Raw genomic sequence first — 17674 nt, 5'->3', positions numbered from 1 at the left:
GTAAAATGAGTGTTACCTTGGTTTTATTTGAAAAAATATGATTCCCAATGCACACAAACTTCCCAGAATACTGAGTGCTCTGTTGGTTACAGTTGACTTCCTTTTTAATTATTTTATTAAATATTTATTTATTTGTGAAAAATACTTTGTCATCTAAAGTATAAGTATGTTTATTTTACAAATTTATTTAAAATCCATTTTCAAATGATTTCAAATTTCTTAAATATTAATTAAAATAAATACATTTATATCGGCCACCCTGTTTTCTAAGATATTCATCGGCTGTCAATAAAACAATATCGGTCGACCACTAACATTAACTAATGGAACCTTATTGTAAAGTGTCACCAAAAAATAAAAATAAAAACAATATATATATATATATATATATCAAATTTAGCATTAAATAAATAAAATTTTATGCATAAGTGAGAATACATTTATTTTCACTGCATATCATATCACCACTTTAGGGTGCCTATAGAACGCTCTGAGCGTTTGACAGGTCAGTATTTCTAAGTTAGCTAATTTTTGAGGGTGTGAAAAAAAGCTGTAAAATAAATAAATAAAGTGGGAATACAGCTAACTGGACGCAGACACAGACAGTTTAGTTTTCCCTCTCCTTCTCTATAGTGCACTATTCCTATTGATATGACTCTATTCGCAGTGTTCTTCGTAAAAATCTGTCATTTTGTGAAGAGAACCTGATTTGATTTGCTATGTATAATAAATTAAATTAAAAGTATGCATTTAGCAGACACTTTTATCCAAAGAAACTTACAGTGCATTCAGGCTATACATTTTTTATCATTATGTGTGTTCCCTGGGAATTGAACCCACAACCTTTGCACTGCTAACGCAATGCTCTACCACTGAGCCACAGGAACATATATAATAATAACAATAATATATAGACTACATGCCATGCATAGCTGAATGAAACTGACCTTCTCCATGGCTAGCTTGGTGGAGATGGTACGGCCTTGCAGCATCTCTGGGGCTGTGAAGGCACACAACTCATCTGTCATAGCACAGTTCTTGAATGCCAGCGTCCCAGTCGTGGACAAGAGCAGTGATGCAGGAGTTATAATGTTGCAGATATTGTGACCTAGAAAAACAGACCCACATTCAATTAATTTTGCATGGAGTGCACTCTTCACCATCAGGAAAAATCACCTAACTTCAAGGTCAGTGTTTTACCTTTGTAGGAAAGGTCTAAGAGTGATTCAGCTGAGCCCAGCAGGAGCGACCATACCTCGTCCTCTTCCAGCGGTCCTCCTCTGGCTTCCAGCACCTCGGCGAGGGTCACAAACGTGCTGCTCATCCTGCGGAATCGAGAGACAGATACCTGTGAAGGAGAGACACAAGCTAACTGGCTGATGGAGGTGGAGAGAAATCTGTTGAAAGAGGAGGATGGAGCCTAAACAGAGTGATCAGTAGGGACTCTGAGCTCATCACCAATGTTTCATAACAATATTGTGTAATATACACATGATTTATAATTTGTGATGTGTAAATCTAAATCTGTCTGCAATTATCTATTTTTGTCTTTTGCTGACCTCATTCCAGCTATCCACTTCATTTCTAACTTCATAGGACACATATAAATTTATTTCTTCACTTTTGTTTGTCATTTTCAGATCATTTTTGGAGAATAGCAAAACTACAAACTGACCGATTTTAATTTGTTACATATTTGTTTTACAAACTATGCCAAAAGAGTTCACCTGTTTTTTTCCCCAATATTAAATATTTTTGTTAAAATATCTAATTCTACTCCACATCTAAGTCTATAGTATTTTCCCCTGCTGCAATACTGAACAATACAGACATACAGACAGTTTCCTAAAGTCTTTTGATGCGGTCTGAAGAGTCTTAACTGTAACTACTCAAAATGGAAGCCAGAGGGAGACATTTCATATCAAGTACATGTATACTAGACTAGTCAATAATATTCAATATTCAATTCAATATTCAACAAAATAATGTTTCTTTGGTACCATTCTTTTTGATTTGATGTAGAAGTTCATAAATCTAAATTGATAGCTAGAGCAGAAATGAACTTTAATGTACACACCTTTTTGGGGATTTATTAGAAAATTATCAACAGAATAGTGACTTTTTAATTCATTTAGCTAAAAAAAAAAGTTAAGGATTACAGTGATCTGGCATGAGAAGTGGGATATAATCAGATGTCCATAAGGATACTCCAAGTGACTGCTCAAGTAAATGTGCCAAGAGATGTCACCAGCGTGAGCCATCATGTCACGACATTATTTTCAACGACACTCTTACTCTGCTAATTTCATCATGTCAAGGTAAAATACTACATTGCATTTAATGACACGGAGAGCAAAATATTTTCAGGTTCATCTCTGGTTTAAGTCAAGAGGAATGTACTAAAATGTAAAAAAAAAAAAATGTAAAGGCTATGTAACAGCTCTCATAAATAATAATGATTTTGCTGTATACTGCTGACTCAGATATTTAGCAGTATATTTTGTAAAATCTGAAGTACTGCTTGAAAAATAAGACATCTATATGACTTTTCAGAACTTGAATATTGTCAAAAATACATTAAATGTAAAATTAAAAATGTAATTTAGATTTTAAAAATTAGATTAAACAATATATATGAATTATATTAAGTAAATATACTAAATGCATTTAAATAAGAATGTAGGATATTTCAAAACCTTACACTCAGTCTTTTGTTGTTTGGTTGTCTTGAGGCTTATTATATTAAACTAGATCAAGTCCATGTGCCAATACAGGGAGATTACAGCGTCTAGTTAATTACACAACCTGGGTGTTAACAGGCTGACTCAACACCTTTGTAAAAAAAGGACATACTAAAATATGGTAAATGCAATAATCTAAATATAAATTATTTATAGATACCTGAGGTTGTTCACTGCCTCATATCAGATCAATTAGAACAACAAATGTTTGGGCTGGACACATACACACACAAAACTGTACCAATGCAATAATGAGCTTGAACTCCAAAGAAGGTTAAGCAGGACCTGCAGATGTGTAAACATAGGTCTGAACATTACAAGGAGCCTTGAGTTTCTTTTTGTGGCCTGTCAGAAATAGAATGCTTAATTTTAAGCACACAAATGCTAAAAACACTTAAATCAACAAAGCTGTATATATGTGCCTCTAAACTCAAAATAAAAATCAATATAAGCTTGAGCTCTCTCAGACCATCAGTATCTAGGAAGACATACAATTTCCCATGTACTAAGAGAAATAAATGACACTAAACTCTCTCTGCATTCCTACAATAATCAAATCTGAGAATACTCTGACAAACAGTGTAGCCTCTGTGCACAAATACTAACAGGGGCATGTACAAACACTGCCTAAATTACTAAATATATCAGGAGGTTCGAGAGGTTCTAGGCTTTCCCTGTCCAAAATAAAAAGATACACATGCACCAATCACAGCTCAGCACTGTAGCTTTTTAATAGCATACCAATATAGCTGACCAAGTCATGGCAGCAGCATTAATTACAAACAGACTATACTAAATGTGATCTATCATCTTGGGAATATCAACAGATTTTACCTTCTAGCATTCGATGTTTGTGAATTTTAAATGAAGACATAATAGTAGATAGATTAACATAATAGTACAAAATCTACTAAATGTGATCTATCATCTTGGGAATATCAACAGATTTTACCTTCTAGCATTCGATGTTTGTGAATTTTAAATGAAGACATAATAGTAGATAGATTAACATAATAGTACAAAATCTACTAAATGTGATCTATCATCTTGGGAATATCAACAGATTTTACCTTCTAGCATTCGATGTTTGTGAATTTTAAATGAAGACATAATAGTAGATAGATTAACATAATAGTACAAAATCTACTAAATGTGATCTATCATCTTGGGAATATCAACAGATTTTACCTTCTAGCATTCGATGTCTTAAGGTCCTGATCTCCCTCTGATGCCTTCAGTCCCAGCACACACACTTTAATCCTGTGGATCACTACATGTTTTGTTTACCTTCTGTTACAAAGTGCCTCATGTGACCCAGCCACGCACAATCTCTGCTTCAGCATACTGTAGTATTGTACAACCATGCAAAAATGCATTTACTGATAAACTACTCACATCTAATCACTAAGAAGCAACTGATGTCTGTGGGACCGCGAAACATTTTTGCAAATTGAACAACTATTCTTAGACTACAGCTAAAAACTCAATTGGATTAAATGAGCAGCGACAAAAGAGGATGAGGAAGTCTTCAGGAACATTTTTTTACTCAACACTCCCAAAAACAAAGGTACAAATCTGTAACTGGGACAGTACCTTAAGGAACAAAAGTTAAATGGTACATATTTGTACCTTACTCTTAATATTAGTACCTTAAAGGTATATTATTACCTAGAATGTACATATCAGTACCTTCTGAAAGGCTACTGCCCACAGTTTGGTACCTTTTTCTGAGAGTGAAGCTGTGGTCCTTATATGTATATATTTGAATATGTATAATTTCATTTCATGTCCTTGTTGCATGCACAGAAGAATTCTGATTCTTTCTCACCACATATTGTGTTAAATATCATTCTGTAGTGGAAATTACATTTAAAACATTTTTGGAATAAAATGGCTGTCTTGCTAAAGCTAGCTAGCAGATGTATCTAAAATACACACAATTGAACATTTCCACACTTCTTGCATAGTTTTACAGCTTGATTGAAAATTACACAGAATTAAAAAAGAAAAAGGTATATTTAAACAATTGGTTTTACCTGTCTACTTCATCTCAAGCTCATCACTGCCACTGTTGTCTCCTTGGTAAACAAAATACTTTTGAAAAAACTTTATTAGGTGCCATAACTGTGGACAGCCCTCTTTTTTGAGAAACAGATTTATATAGCAATTTTCATGCAATAAATATTAAAAGGATTTAAGATTCATTTACATAGTTTTAAATGTGTATTTTTTCCAATGTATTTTCATATTTTATGAATTAAAATAACTATCCGAGTGGGCTAAATATAATATCCTTAAAAGGATGCACAACAGAATTGATATCAATATTATTTTTGACAGATTTTTATAGACAGACAGACAGACAGACGATAGATAGATAGATAGATAGATAGATAGATAGATAGATAGATAGATAGATAGATAGATAGATAGATAGATAGATAGATAGATAGATAGATAGATAGATAGATAGATAGATAGATAGATAGATAGATAGATAGATAGGACGATAGATAGATAGATAGATAGATAGATAGATAGATAGATAGATAGATAGATAGATAGAATTCTGTATCTATGAATAGACCGGCGTGATGGCACGGAAACGCGTAGGGTTTATTGACGTAGAGCGCATGTCGTCCTTGTTGCATGCACAGAAGAATTCTGATTCTTTCTCACCACATATTGTGTTAAATATCATTCTGTAGTGGAAATTACATTTAAAACATTTTTGGAATAAAATGGCTGTCTTGCTAAAGCTAGCTAGCAGATGTATCTAAAATACACACAATTGAACATTTCCACACTTCTTGCATAGTTTTACAGCTTGATTGAAAATTACACAGAATTAAAAAAGAAAAAGGTATATTTAAACAATTGGTTTTACCTGTCTACTTCATCTCAAGCTCATCACTGCCACTGTTGTCTCCTTGGTAAACAAAATACTTTTGAAAAAACTTTATTAGGTGCCATAACTGTGGACAGCCCTCTTTTTTGAGAAACAGATTTATATAGCAATTTTCATGCAATAAATATTAAAAGGATTTAAGATTCATTTACATAGTTTTAAATGTGTATTTTTTCCAATGTATTTTCATATTTTATGAATTAAAATAACTATCCGAGTGGGCTAAATATAATATCCTTAAAAGGATGCACAACAGAATTGATATCAATATTATTTTTGACAGATTTTTATAGACAGACAGACAGACAGACGATAGATAGATAGATAGATAGAATTCTGTATCTATGAATAGACCGGCGTGATGGCACGGAAACGCGTGGGGTTTATTGACGTAGAGCGCATGTCGTCCGCAGTGCACGCGAGGCCTGCTGCCAGAGGAAGAAAGCGCTTTCAATACGGTGAGGTCATGTTATCGAGACCAGCAGCAGAATAAGCGCTTTTAATAATCGATAGAGCCTTCACCACATCGTTTCCGAAGAGTCCTGGTATTTAAGTGGCATTTAGGAAGAGGAAGTGTTTATATTTCAAAAGTAGCAGGTAAGTAAGCGTTTTAAGGTGGTTTTAATGCGTGGTATTGTTACGCCGTGGGGGAGGGTGTCAGCCTACATCACAGCTCATTTTCTTTTATCTGAAACAGTAATACGACAATGTCGCTGTTTTGAATGATGAGACTTTTAAACGTAGCGGCTAATAAATGAGCCGGGCTCCGTGGGTTAACGTTACGTGAGATCGCTTACAATGCTATTTGTCAAGTTGTTCGCTTTGCCAGCCACCCACTGTAACCATACTGTGTGTGTATTCTGGATACAATTTAATCAGGAACGTAACATATGAAAAGCTGAATTACTTATAGGTTTAGAATGCATACTGATCACTGTCTAAGGCTAGACAAAAGATAGGCTATACTATACATTTCTTGTGTGTATATAGTATCTTCCTGGCCTGTACTGTCATATAAATCAGGATAAACATATTTTTAAAACATTTAAATGTCACTTCTGAATGAATTGGCGACAGGCTGATTGATTTCAGCTTGACAGAATTTGCCCATTAGATGTGTTTGATGAATAAATTGTTATAATTATTAATGAAACGAAAACAAACTGTGAGCCCTTTTTTTTAGTGGCATGAACAAACCATAAAAGTTTGTGTCTTAATCAGGATTTGTCACATTCGTTATATGACAGTAGTCACTGTGTGTTTCATTTTTACTTTTTTATCAGTGATCTTCAATTGCTTGAATACAGTTTCTATTAATTTCTTTTATTGTGCATAATAATACTTGTGGTTTGAAATTATTCTCTCTAGGAATGTTGTGCTAAGTAGTTGTGAGTCAGTGTTATTAGCCTGGAAGTCTTTGCCTTTATTAGACTCTGATTAAGATGAGAAATTGTGTTGCTTAACTTGATTAACTGGTTTGTTTGGGTGCATGCCTGATTATACAATATAAGCATTGATATTGGCCTGTATGTCAAAACATGTTTGGTAATTTATTTATTTATATTTTTTTTCTTGCTTGATTGTACACAGTTACAACCACAAATCAAAGCTTGTCCAGAATAACATCTTGGCAAAATTCTCTCCCTGTTGCTGTGGATCCAAAATGCAGTTTCTTCATGCTTTCATATTCAGACATATGCAGTGCTACTTCCTCTCAAAACAGTGAATTGTGTTACTTTTAATGTACTGCGACATGTCAGGAAAAAATATCCCTGATATTATGCCATTTGCAGAAACAACAAAAAAATGTGGAAGCATTTTTCTGTGGAACTAGGTCATGCTGTTAGTCCTGCTGTTTTAACTCCGGTTAAGAGCTATTAGGAAACTGCCCTACTCTTTAGTGGTGTATGAGTCCCCTTTTTATGTGTGCGTGTGTTTCTAAGAGCTGTATGCTCTAGTTATTTTCTTTTTGATGGCATAGAGATAAAGCCCAGAGCCAAAAAGAGGTTCAAGACCACTCTATGCTGTCCTTTCAGTTTATTCTGTTGTGCCAGAAAAAAAAGGTACTGCAGGAAAATCATGTGACGGTTATAAAGATATCAGAACAATTGCAATATTATATTGGGTTTTGTTTTGTTTTTATGGTCTAGGTTTGTAAAAGTCTGCCTTGTTCGGATGCTCACACATCGGCTTCACCATGAACAAAAATAAGCAAGAAAAAGAATTCTACAGCGTAGATGTGGGTGATTCAACATTCACAGTGTTGAAGCGGTATCAGAATCTAAGACCCATTGGCTCGGGTGCTCAGGGAATAGTCTGGTATGTTCTAGAGCTCGTATTCCACCTCAAATCAAGGACGTTACACGGTCACCGCATCTTTTCATCTGATTTATGCATCCTTTTCCCTTTTAGCTCAGCGTATGACCACAACCTTGAGCGAAATGTGGCTATAAAGAAACTCAGCCGGCCTTTTCAGAATCAGACTCATGCCAAACGCGCATACAGAGAGCTGGTGCTCATGAAGTGTGTCAACCATAAAAACGTAAGTCATGAACCCAAATGGGTCGTAACATGTTGCATGCAATGGGAAATCCAGCAGAGCATAAGCCGTCTAATGGATGTGCATTTTCATTTCCAGATAATAGGTCTGTTAAATGTTTTTACATCACAAAAATCATTAGACGAATTCCAAGATGTGTGAGTATATATTGCGTATTTATATGGTTAAAAATGACAGACCCCAGCTGATACCCCCCTAATGCTCTCCCCCCTTTCACTCCCATCCACACACACCCCTCCCCTTCTTCTCTGCTCTCTCTTGCCCCCCCATCACACCCTCTTTTTTGTCCCTCCCCTTCCCGCCCCTTCCCCAACGGCAGTTACCTAGTAATGGAGCTGATGGATGCCAACCTCTGCCAAGTCATTCAGATGGAGCTGGACCACGAGCGGCTGTCCTATCTGCTGTACCAGATGCTGTGCGGAATAAAACACCTCCACTCGGCGGGGATCATCCACAGGGTCTGTGCTCTTTAGCCTAAAGCCTCTCCGCCTAAACAAAAAGACTGCCGTACGCAGCCAAGGTTGCACTGACAGCGAAAAGCTTAATAATCAGTTAAGGTGAGGGAGGGGGAAGGGTTTCATCCCCTGGGCTGATTACAAAAAGCCAGACCTCTGCCTGCCTGCCTGCCTGACTGCAGCTGCTGCTGTGGACTGCATTGCGCTGTTGAGGCAGGGACGTGTTGAGAGGCGACAGGAGGGAAGCGATCAAGTGATCCTCAGTAAACATCGCTGTCCTGTAGTCCCGTTTCACCTTGACTTTACCTCTGTCTTATACAGTGTACTGCTTTTGCACAGACATGACCGGAGTCCTTTGTTAATACAATGAATCTCGTGTCACTGCACAAGGTCGTGTATCATAAATGCCGACCTTTGAACATTAAAAATGCAAATTTCATTTGCAACCGTGGGTAATCAAGCGTTAAATGAATAAAAATGGTTTCATTCTGACAGATCGATTGATAGGTAATGAGAAAACATAGGAACACTGAAAGGAAATAAGTCATCTTTTTCAAGGTTAATGGTGTGGAAAGACTTGTTTGTTTGAGAGTGGAATACAGAACATTAGGTTTGATACACTGTAGCCCTTGGAAATATACTGTTTTTTTGGTCAATTATCAGTCAGACAGGACCATAAGTGAAACCAAAAATAGTGAATAATGTAGCTGACATCTAAACCCCTTTCCAAAGCCACTTATGGCAGTTTATTTGCAATTATTTATTTTGATAAAAATTGAAACACATTTTTGAAATTTACAGTTACCCATAAATATTTCCTGAATGTTAATAGCTACAGCCATGCGTCCAAAAGTCTGCCTCTGTTTTGCTTTTTTTCTAATTTAATACATTTTTTATCTTTACAGTATATTATCAGCATAACAGTTTGAGTGGAAAGTTGAATTGACATGAATTTCTATTTAAAATAAATGTGGTTCTTTTGAACTGTTCTATATAAGAATGTGACACTGAAGACTGTAGTAATGCTTGCTGAAAATTAGTCTTTGCCATCACAGGAATAAATTACATTAAAAAATATATTAAACTAGAAAACAGGTATTATAAATTGTAGTAATATTGTGCAATATTACTGTTTCTTCTTTATTTTAATAAATGTAGCCTTGGTGAGCATAAGAGACTTAATTCAAAAATATTTAAAAAGTCATACCAGCACCAAACAGTATGTCACAACCTTTTCATTATTATTAGTTACATTTTTTTTTTTTTTATCCTAAAACTTTGTGGGTTTTTTTTCTTTTCAGGTTTTAAATTTTTTTAGGTCTCAGACTTTTGGACTGCCATTATATTTTTTAATATGTGTTAAAACATACAAGAAGTAAATGAGATGCAAGCTCTTATTTACTTATTTACATGAAAAATTTACTAATATTCTATCTTGTGATTCTTTAGGATCTGAAACCCAGTAACATTGTGGTAAAGTCAGACTGTACCCTGAAGATCCTGGATTTCGGTCTGGCCAGGACAGCAGCTACAGGTCTGCTGATGACACCATATGTGGTGACACGTTACTACAGGGCCCCTGAAGTCATCCTGGGAATGGGATATCAAGCCAATGGTCAGTGCTGCTGACAAGTTGCAGAATGCCTAGTTGGCACATCCTATGCATGCTTAACGGCCAATATCATCCTCGTGTTGCAGGTTTCATTTCACGCTTTTATAGGCCTCTCTAATGCTTTCCTTGCACTAATAGCTTTGTGGTTTCAGCACCAAAATGTGTTACGAGGGATAAGATTTGTTGGGAATTCTTTCTTTTTTGTTTTCTCTTTGATGAAATGTGAAGCCTGTTCAGTGTGTGATGAGTAGACAATGGCTTGGTGTGTTCATTCTAGGGCTGCCCCCTGATAGTTGACTAACCATTAGTCGACGAGAAGAGGCTTTAGTCGATCAACATTTTATTAGTCGCTTAGTCACAGAAAAAAAAAATTCCACGGGAAGTGGCAAAGTCATGAAGTCTGTGATGGACAGATCATTAACAGCTGGTCTATGTGGTAATTACAGTACATCGGACATCCAAACGTTCGTTTTGTTCATCGACCTCAAATGTGACTTATCATCTGAAACATGTAAGTAGCAGCAACATTACATTTAACGTTAATCTAGAAAAATGTGCTCTATTGAACTGTTTGTGCGGAGTGTGGAAGCTGAATATATCGCGCTCACTGCATGACAGTTCACTTGGAGGCGCCGGAGCGATAATTTGCATTTAACTTAAAATACTCTGTCATTTTTGCTCATCCAGAGTAATACATCTTTCGAATCTGTAAAAGGTCTACTTTTATTTGCGTGCATTCACAACAACAACAGAACGTTGTGCTTTTGTAAAATAACAAAAGCAAACATTATTAGGTCTCTTAGGTCTCTGTGAACTTGAGTATGTAAAAAAAAAAAATGAAATTAAAGATTAAAACACTCCGTGTTTGCCTCACCAACATGAAAAATATATCTATAGAAAGCGAATTGTCTACTTTTAAATGAACCAATTCAAATGGAAAACAAATATTTTCAGATTATGTAATCCGTATGAAACATGCACGTCCACTGTGGAGATCGCTGCAGCCGAAAATGCAGAAAACACTAGTTTATCATTATTCTAATGTTAAGGCAGTCTTCTTGCTGTTTTTTTCCCTGACGCATTCATAATCATTGCTTATGCCAGTGCACTGTGGAAAGTTTTATGCGTGCACTTGAGCGCTGATAGGCTATAGGCAATAAAGGCTCATTATTATGAATTATATGGTTTATTAATATAAACGTGCGATTAGTCGACTAATTGCTAAAATGAATGACTACTAGTCGACTAGAAAAATTAATAGTCGTGGGCAGCCCTAGTTCATTCATTTCTTACCCAAACTATAATGAATAAAACAAGTTCTTATGCAACAGTACAAAAATACTAACACCCCCTGACTTCCTGCTTAACTGTTTTCTCTCTTTCCCTCTGCTGCACGTGCTTAGTGGACATTTGGTCTGTGGGCTGCATTTTGGCAGAAATGGTCCGTCACAAAATCCTTTTTCCTGGGAGGGACTGTATCCTTGAGCCGTACAAGTAAAGAAAACTGCATCATCAATGCTAGAATTGTCTGTTGTCATTTTGACAAACTGCATTTTGCTCATGGGCCACATATTGAGTTAGATACTGTATAGTCCCTCGCTAGTCTGGCATAAATGCTTATGACGATTCTTTTAGATTGTGTTCTTTGTTATGCATGCTGTGTGTTCATCAAACATTGGTTGGTTGTGTTTTGGTTATAGCTCTTTTTTTCATTTCACTCCCTTATTTATTATGCTTATGACGATTCTTTTAGATTGTGTTCTTTGTTATGCATGCTGTGTGTTCATCAAACATTGGTTGGTTGTGTTTTGGTTATAGCTCTTTTTTTCATTTCACTCCCTTATTTATTTCTGTGGGGGGGGGGTTGACTTTCCAGTTTACTTTCTGGCTAAGTCTAATGAACACTACTAATTTGAAGGGTTAGTTTTGGATTTCTAGCACCTGCTTTTTTATTTATTAGTTGTTTCTCATTGGTACTTGTTCTAGTTTCATATTAAATGAAAAAGAAGCTAATGTTTGAAAATAAAGTCATAACAATATGCATATTATGAGATTATTCTCTAGTTTATCCTAGAAATTCTTTTAAAATGTATTTTATGTGGCACTAAACTCAGTTGTATGTTTGTACTTGTTGTTTTGACATTCATTCAGCCATTCTAGCTGTTCTGTTCTCTGCTCTTGTGATAAGGGTCTGACATTGTTTGTTTCATACTGTAAAATTACTCCTTAGCACCGAATCGGTTGCATTTATGAGATACTACTTTTATTCAGAAGGGAATGCATTAAATTGATCAAGTGATAGCAAAGACATTTATAATACTACAAATAATAAAAAATATAAATGCATAAATTGCATTTTTAAACTTTCTATTCATCCTGAAAAATATATCACAGTTTTCACAAATATATTTAGCACTTTTTAACATAATAAACGAAATACGAAATGTTTCTTGAGCACCAAATCAGCATATTCTGAAGGACCATGTGACACCGAAGACTAGAGTAATGGCTGCTGAATATTCAGCTTTGACATCTCAGGAATAAAATATATTAAAATAAAAGTCTATTATTGATTTTTACTGTATTTTGATTAAACAAATGCAGGCTTGGAATGCATAAAAGACTTTTAAACACATTTAAAAAATCTTACCAACTCCAAACTTTTGAATGGTAGTGTACAGTATATTAGAAATTTGGGATCTTTGAGGTATACCACTAGGTTAAGGGTGGCTTGATGGTGTTTGAGAACACATTGTCCCATCGTCCAAGCCTACATCAGGATTTTGATGTCATCTGTAAAAAATCTAAATCTGTAATATTGTACAATGTTTTTTTCCCCCTCCATCATAATCAGTTGAGTTACCATTGTTAGTCACAACATGAGTGTAAATGCTCAGGCCTGTGAAACTCGTTTCCGGTTTATTTATATTATTGCGATGATCATTCTATTATGTCTGTGCTCCATCCTCACTGACTTTCCCTGCTAGACATGGCAGATCCTGCATGACGCACATCACTCTTCTTGGCTTGCCATCTGATTTCATCATCATTTTGTCTTTTGTCATTCTGCCTCCCTTTTTTTAAGCTCTGTGTTGCATGCTAATTTCACTTTCATTTCATTTTTCAGTGGATGTATGGTCTGTTGGCTGTATCATGGCTGAAAATGGTCAGAGGTAGTGTGTTGTTTCCGGGTTCAGATCGTATCCTTACCTGTATATAATGTGTCATCCGTTCCGTGGTCATCACTTCTTTTTATTAAACACAGTACTTTGTTTTCCATGGTACACTATGGCTTTTAGGACTAAATAGACTTAGCATAGGCAATCAAAATGAATTGGTTCAAAGTACAAGATTTATTGAAAGCCTTCAAGAAGTTCATTTTAGATATTGTAGGCCTGTTTATACTTTTCTTAACCCTCTAATGCCTGAAGATATTGATCAGTGGAACAAAGTCATAGAGCAGCTGGGAACACCATCCCAGGAGTTCATGATGAAACTCAACCAGTCTGTGCGGACCTATGTGGAGAACAGGCCGCGGTACACTGGATTCAGCTTTGAGAAGCTCTTCCCCGATGTCCTGTTCCCTGCTGAGTCAGAACACAACAAACTGAAAGGTAATTTTTTTTCTGTAGCATTTTTTCTTATTTGGGCAGCTTTGTAATCGCTGCTTGCAAATGTGGATGTCTAAATGTTGGTATTCTGTCAGTGTAGTATTTAAATACCATGGAAATGAAAGACTTCATCCATCATTTAATTTACACACATATTTGCAGAACACAGACAACCTAATTCGCAATTCTAATCATTTCCAGTGCATTCACAGTGAGTAGCCTGAATAATCAGCTGTGGTGACATGTCAAGCCACTTAAGCCACCATTAACTCTTTGTACTGGATGTGATTTGTTATGCAGCGAGCCAGGCGCGGGACCTGCTGTCTAAAATGCTGGTGATAGATGCATCCAAGCGAATCTCTGTGGAGGAAGCTCTGCAGCACCCCTACATTAACGTGTGGTACGACCCAGCTGAAGTGGAAGCGGTGAGCTTATGCGCATTCACACACACTAATTTCCAATCCATTGCAGTCAACTAACATTCAAGCTCATTGTTTTGATGTAATTTTGATGAATAGTTTACAAAAATAATGTTGGATTTTGTTTTCTCAAATCGTCAAACCAAGAGCTGCAATTTTGAAACCTTTTTATTAAAACTGTTAAATTTCCATCAGTAAATTTGCACAAAAAGAAAAAATAAATATTTGAATTGTTCAAATGAAAGGTTTGTAGTTATTGATAAGCTTTTATAATTTCTATACATGTAAAGATTAATATTGGTTTGAAAATGTCAAGGATACTTGATGCTTTTAAAAAATAGATAACTTAATATACACTACTGTTAAAACGTTTGGGGTCTCTGTAAGTTTTTTGTTTAATATTTTTGAAAGAAGTCTCTTATGCTCACCAAAGCCACATTTATTTGATCAAAGATACAGCAAAAACAGTAATTTTGTACAATATTCTTACAATTTTAAACAATGTTATCTATTTCACTGTATTTTACAATGTAATTTATTTCTATGTTGGCAAAGCTAAATTTTCAGCAGCCATCACTGCAGTCTTCAGTGTCACATGATCCTTCAAGACATCATTCAAATTCTGCTGAATATTTTTGTTAATTGTGATATATTCAGATTTCTTTGAGTTCAAAAGAACAGCATTTATTTGAAATAGAATTATTAATTTCTTTTAAAAACAACAACATACTTTTCAGCGGTAGTCATTTAATAGTTCCCACAACAAAAACATGGAGTTTGTGGTTCTGTTTTGTTTGTTTTTTCAGATAAGCTCATATTCAATACATTGATTGTTTTTCTCACCAGTATAATTATGTGTGCTTATCTTTCTCTCTTCAGCCACCTCCTCTAATCACAGACAAACAGCTCGATGAGAGGGATCACACAGTGGAGGAGTGGAAAGGTGGTTTGTTTTTCTAATTTTAAAGTTCACAGAGTGAAAGCCAATGCAAAAGGAAAATGCCAGAGGTTGAGAATGAGCATCATTTGCCCATTGCACACGCAGTCGAAATCTTGTCTGCAGGGGTCACCTGATTGAATAGTGTTAATAAGCTCCTCCGCATGTTTAAATGTCTGACGGCAGTTGCTAAAATTAGAAAGATTGATATTTCTTTCAACTCATGGAACGTGTGCTGTCAATTTAAACCTTGCCAGTTTCTATGACTTCGTTCATCTGTTCAGCATATGACAGTAAATATCTAAGTAACAATGCAACTAGCTTTTTTTTCAGCTGCATGACAGTTGCTCAGCTGTTTTCAAGACAGTCTAGCCATTCCAAATTTCCAATGACAAACTAGTTGTTCCAACAAACTAGCTACCGTATGTAGTGTGACGATGCTACAAGTTCCTAAAAGTGTTGCCAATTTTGATTCATTTTAGTAATCAGTTCATTTGGGGAAAAACAAAACAATTGACTTTCATTTCAATTCCTTTTTTTCTTCCAAGTATGTAATTACATGCTGGTGTTCATCACCATGTTCTCAAGTTATATGTTTTTTTCCCCCTAGTTTTTATGTATCTGTTCAATTTCATTAAAGCCAATTGAAATCCCTATGTTTTTGTGCAAAATAGATACATTTCTAAAGCCATATTCCCTTAAATGGCTTCATTGTATTTAGATAAAAATTGTGTAGTGTAGTCTAAGCAAATCAACTTGAATTGACTAATTCAAAATAAATGACCTGACTCTTTCATCTATTCTTTGTCTCGCATTATATTCTAATTATTCTTTCTTTGTCTTCTTCAGAGCTGATCTATAAAGAAGTCCTGGATTGGGAAGAACGGATGAAAAACGGTGTTATTCGAGGTCAGCCTTCCCCTTTAGGTTAGTTAAGACGAGTTTCTCTTAGTCTAATGCAGATTGTGTTGATTATTTTTATTTATTTCCCATTTGCATATAACCACACATCATGTGCGGGTGATCTAACTGACTGTTGTGTTTCACATAGCACAGGTGGAGCAGTGATCAACGGCTCACCCCAGCCCTCCTCCTCTTCCTCCATTAATGATGTCTCCTCCATGTCCACAGAGCCCACCGTGGCCTCTGACACAGACAGCAGCCTTGAGGCCTCCGCAGGACCCCTGAGCTGCTGCAGATGACTATCACCTTCCCCTGGCGTTTCTCTGTGTGTGGCATGGTATCAGATTTAGGCCAGTCTAATACTTCATTTCGGGTCGGGTGTGGCTTTTTTTAGTTCCGCTCTAGATGCTGTAAATGACTACACAATTTTATCTTTTTAGCAGCAGCCCTAATATTTAAAGCTACGTTTAGAGTATTTTGTCAAGTTGTCGTAGAGTGATTTTGGAAGGTAATCTGTAAAGATTGAATTGTGAATATATTTTCTCAAATGAATTTATTTTGAGTCTTTTTTTCCTGGTCAATGTATAATTTTCTTGGTCACTTGGGATATGAAAAACTTTAGAAACAAGTCCATATTAGTATTCTTGAATGGACATAACAATATTGCACAAATTAATATCAGCATAGTTATTTAAGTTCATTTTGACATAACTTGCCTGAGGTGGCTTTTTCTGGTCATATTTTCCATCACTGTGCACAGCACATTTTATTTAAATTTTGTACAGTTTCATTTAGATATAGTAACTTACAACATCAAAAAAATATTTTTATATGTACATTGATTTATTTTACCAGGCTGTTCTTTTTTTTCATTAATAGTTTTGCTGCTGGTTAATTTCCTGGTTGAATGTGAAATGTGACGTGCTTGTATGTCTGTGGGGTTCTCGTTTTTGTTCTAGTCCTAGTTACCTAGGATTTCAGCACCTTTATTTTTTATAATAAAAAAATTGTTTTACCTCTTCAAAATCTGCGTATAGAACAAGCATTGCGCTTCATTATTGTGTCATTGCATTTTGCATTTTTTTCTCTGTTTTTCCCAACCCTTAATAAGGTTTTGTTTTGTGGCATATGAGTCTGAAATTTCCTGAGCTGGTAGAACAAATGTTAATAATTTACAATTATTTTATTATTATTATTATTATTATTTGGAACAGCAACAATAGAGTCTACACTGGTTAATTTTTAGCATATTCCATTAGAGTTTTAAGCTACTTATTTATTTTTGTACAACAGTGAATGAACCAGATTTGAAAATAATTTATCTCTAGATCGCTTTTACTTTTAGTGTTTTTTTTTTGTTAGTTTTTTCCCCCCGTCAGGTTGGAAGGTCTTTATTGGCATGTGATGTGCTGTAAATGAATGGGACCTACTGTTTTGGGGATTGACCTACTGTACATATGTGTTTTGTAACTTGTGTCATTGAATACTGTGGAGCTCCACACATTATTTGATAAAACGTTTAAGAAAA

The 17674-nt window shown here is 35.4% G+C and overlaps 2 protein-coding genes across 6 annotated transcripts in view; one reads left to right on the top strand and one right to left on the bottom strand.

Moving 5' to 3' along the window:
* Positions 1-5641, bottom strand: part of LOC107673913 (tyrosine-protein phosphatase non-receptor type 13-like) — a 34333-nt gene extending 28692 nt beyond the window's left edge. Inside the window, exons 1-3 of one of the 2 annotated variants that reach the window (XM_016467731.1) lie at positions 5629-5641; positions 1201-1325; positions 948-1108 (exon numbers count right to left, since the gene is read on the bottom strand). In XM_016467731.1, coding sequence (XP_016323217.1) covers positions 948-1108; positions 1201-1324 — 285 coding nt within the window. In that variant the 5' untranslated portion in view covers position 1325; positions 5629-5641. Of the gene's footprint in view, positions 1-947; positions 1109-1200; positions 1349-3929; positions 4121-5628 lie in introns of those variants that run through there. The other variant, XM_016467730.1, reaches the window with a different exon arrangement.
* A 389-nt stretch (positions 5642-6030) lies between these two features.
* Positions 6031-17324, top strand: LOC107673914 (mitogen-activated protein kinase 8A). 4 transcript variants are annotated; one of them, XM_016467733.1, is made up of 12 exons: positions 6031-6107; positions 7800-7968; positions 8062-8191; positions 8288-8346; positions 8529-8667; positions 10114-10279; positions 11680-11751; positions 13708-13890; positions 14188-14312; positions 15186-15249; positions 16093-16170; positions 16300-17324. In XM_016467733.1, the coding sequence occupies exons 2-12, from the start codon at positions 7847-7849 to the stop codon at positions 16443-16445; spliced, it is 1284 nt and encodes a 427-aa protein (XP_016323219.1). In that variant the 5' UTR covers positions 6031-6107; positions 7800-7846; the 3' UTR covers positions 16446-17324. The 4 variants fall into 4 exon arrangements, with proteins under 4 accessions (XP_016323219.1, XP_016323218.1, XP_016323221.1 ...); XM_016467732.1 differs by having other exon boundaries at positions 6036-6246; XM_016467735.1 differs by having other exon boundaries at positions 6036-6246; positions 16295-16396.
* Positions 17325-17674: the final 350 nt, after the last annotated feature.

The sequence above is a fragment of the Sinocyclocheilus anshuiensis genome, unplaced genomic scaffold (genome assembly GCF_001515605.1).
Source record: "Sinocyclocheilus anshuiensis isolate Anshui unplaced genomic scaffold, SAMN03320099.WGS_v1.1 scaffold292, whole genome shotgun sequence".
NCBI lineage: Eukaryota > Metazoa > Chordata > Actinopteri > Cypriniformes > Cyprinidae > Sinocyclocheilus > Sinocyclocheilus anshuiensis.
Note: the sequence above shows the minus strand (reverse complement) of the source record. Positions and strands in the feature narration are given on the sequence as shown.